The sequence below is a fragment of the Arachis ipaensis genome, chromosome B03, assembly GCF_000816755.2.
Source record: "Arachis ipaensis cultivar K30076 chromosome B03, Araip1.1, whole genome shotgun sequence".
NCBI lineage: Eukaryota > Viridiplantae > Streptophyta > Magnoliopsida > Fabales > Fabaceae > Arachis > Arachis ipaensis.
In genome coordinates, this window is record NC_029787.2 from 122,364,192 (window position 1) to 122,366,980 (window position 2,789).

The 2,789-nt window shown below is 42.0% G+C and overlaps 1 protein-coding gene across 1 annotated transcript; it reads left to right on the plus strand.

The window, feature by feature from the left end:
- Positions 659 to 2,567, plus strand: LOC107633757 (protein MAIN-LIKE 1-like). The gene is made up of 7 exons (XM_021117426.1): positions 659 to 733; positions 1,152 to 1,373; positions 1,485 to 1,659; positions 1,757 to 1,868; positions 1,976 to 2,063; positions 2,142 to 2,266; positions 2,423 to 2,567. Exons 1-7 carry the CDS (start codon positions 659 to 661, stop codon positions 2,565 to 2,567), a joined length of 942 nt encoding a protein of 313 aa, XP_020973085.1.

Here is a 2,789-nt window from a genome sequence, read left to right on the forward strand (position 1 = left end):
TTATTCTATAAATTAGAAATAAAATTGCTAATAAATTGATTTTATTAGTATTGAAAATTTTTTTAAGGAAAGAGTCACTTTGTTTTAAAATAACAATGTTAAAATCTATGTTGTTTTTGCTTTAAGAAAATAAAATAAAGAGCCACTTGTATCTTTAGTGTAAACACAAAAACATTAGGGCAGATGACCTCAATAAACCCAATGAATTTTAATATGTCCTGAATGTCCTAAATTAAAAAATACAACGTTAAAATTCCAAACTATATTTCTATATAAATCGAATTGAGTAGTGAAATACTTAGTAAATCGAATCAAATTAATTCGAATTAATTGAAATAGGAAATTGAACAAAAATCAAAACTAGTTAATTCGAATTACGTGAATGATAAAGAAATGAATAAATCGAATTTCATGCCCAACGTAAATCGAAACCATTTAATTCGATTTGATGGTTTTGTAAATCAAATTTACTTGTTTCGATTTACATGCATTTGTCGTCAAATGTAATTCGAATATAATTGATTCGATTTCCTTGGATCTTTGCTATATAAACAAATCGAAATCAGTTGATTCGAACTAGAAATCTCATACCCCACCCCCAACTCCACCACCCAGATCCGAAATTCTCTGAAAGCAACCCGGGAACAACCGAATCTGCATGCTGGAGGACGATCCGAATCGTCTGTATCGACTAGATGGAGTCGCGTATATTGGTGGTGCCGTCCACCTTGAGGTTAGTGATTTTAAATATTTATTTTTTTTAAATAAATTAGTAGTTAGTTAGAACTGTTGGTGTGGAATTTTTAAAATAAATCCAAAAACAGATATTTGAATTTAGTTCATGTCAGACTTAGTGAGTCATTAGGAATAGAACAGGGTTAGCCGTAGAGTCATGAACAGGGTTAAGTACAGGTTTTTATGTGTGTTAATAAAAAGAACATGTTTTTATCTCATATTTTTTTGTTAAAACGAAGAATTGGATCGTGAGTAGTGTAGAGGTTAGCATTTTTATCTTTAAAAGATTGGTAGGGATTTAGTGTAAAAATGTTTGCAAAGTGATGGCATGCAATGTCTGTGGTAACTAGAAATTTTGATGCATTGAGCGGTTTTTTTGTGACGAATGTGATAAGTCATCTTGTATTCTTATGCAGTCCAATCGATGCATCAGCAGCATGACACAGCAGCACGGGATGATGTTGGATGATAGGATCATTCCTTACTTGCAGATAGCTGGTCTTTACCATCTTGCAAGATTGAACGAGAGCTGGTTTCAGTTGGACGAGCCATTGGTCAGCACCTTCGTAGAGCGATGGCGCCCCGAGACGCATACATTCCACATGTCATTTGGGGAGTGCACGATAACCCTACAGGATGTAGCGTACCACCTTGGTCTCCTGATCGACGGTCAGTATATTAGCGGATGCCTGATAGACTTTCCATGATATATCGAGGGTGGCTGACCACCATGGGTTTGGTTTGAGGAGTTTCTTGGGGTATTGCCTCCTGCAAACTGCATCGACAAGTTCATAGTGAAGTGCACATGGTTTGAGGAGACGTTTAGTGAGCTTCCACAAGGGGCAAATGAGGAGACGATTAGGAGGTATGCCCGTGCGTACATGATGATGCTTCTATCGACGCAGCTGTTTGGAAACAAGTCAGGTACCCACCTCCATATCCGATGGCTGCCGTACGTCGCCAAGTTGGAGGACATGGGTCAATATAGTTGGGGTTCTACTGCGTTGTCATGGCTATACAGGTGCATGTGCCGTGTGGCAAACAGAAATGTCGTCAAGTTGGCTGGTCCACTGCAGCTGCTCCAGTCATGGATCTTTTGAAGGTTCCCTGGATTCCAGCCGGACGGATTTGATGTATTTCATTGGCCGTTGGCGTCGAGGTAGTCTCCATTTACTTATGTGAAGTATTTTCCATTTTTAAGCATTTAAAATTATTGTTAAGTAAATGTTTTGGTTATCAGATGGGGAGGTTATCAGCCGAGCTTGAGTGACAAGGGGCCTCGTGTCGCGAATTGGAGATTGAGGATTGATTTGCTCCAGCCAGGGGATGTGAGTATTTCCATGTTCATGTTTCCTTTGCATCTTTATTAGTTTATGTTGACTAACAATATGAACTTCTATGCGCAGTTTCTGTGGATGCCGTATAGCTTGGCGGAGGTTGTGCAGGTGGTACACCCCGAGATATTGGTGCCACGCCATATGACTATGTGGAGGGCTGCGACAACATTGATCTATTTCGCTGTCATTGAGTGGTATCCGGTAGATCGAGTGCTTCCTCAGTTTGGTGGGGTTCAGGGTCGGCCACGTGCTGCCCTGAACATAGATTTTCTTATGTCAAAGGATAGGAGGGGCTGAGATCGTTGGTTTCTGTTGACACTACAGAGTTGGCACATTTATTGGGCCAACAGGGCGCAGCATGTGCTACAGTTTGACATCGTTCCTGATCCAAGACCTTCTCATGAGTACCTTGATTGGTGGTATCAGCACGGCAGGAGGTTTTTATCACCTGAGCTCATCCTAGGTGACCCTAGGGCAGCTGCGATATCAGCTTAGGCGATTGAGCGAGGCCCCGGACGAGTCCCGGACATGGACCAGCTGCCTGATGTTCCGGACAACCATAGGATTGTTAGGAGGCAGCGTATTGGGACATGATCTAGCCAGCATGAGTGGGTTTGACTGGAGGAGGCCATTGATGTGATGGAGGGGAGGGGACGTGGCAGGCGAGGTGGGAGGGGTCGTGGCTTGCGTGGAGTTAGAGGTCGTGGACGAGGCCGT

Bases quoted from the DNA above. Each gene is read 5' to 3' on its own strand.
- LOC107633757 (XM_021117426.1), top strand. From the start codon at position 659: ATGCTGGAGGACGATCCGAATCGTCTGTATCGACTAGATGGAGTCGCG. The intron at 1,660-1,756 runs GTACCCACCTCC...ATGGCTATACAG, and splicing joins GCTGTTTGGAAACAAGTCAG to GTGCATGTGCCGTGTGGCAA. The intron at 1,869-1,975 runs GTATTTCATTGG...TTTGGTTATCAG, and splicing joins TCCAGCCGGACGGATTTGAT to ATGGGGAGGTTATCAGCCGA.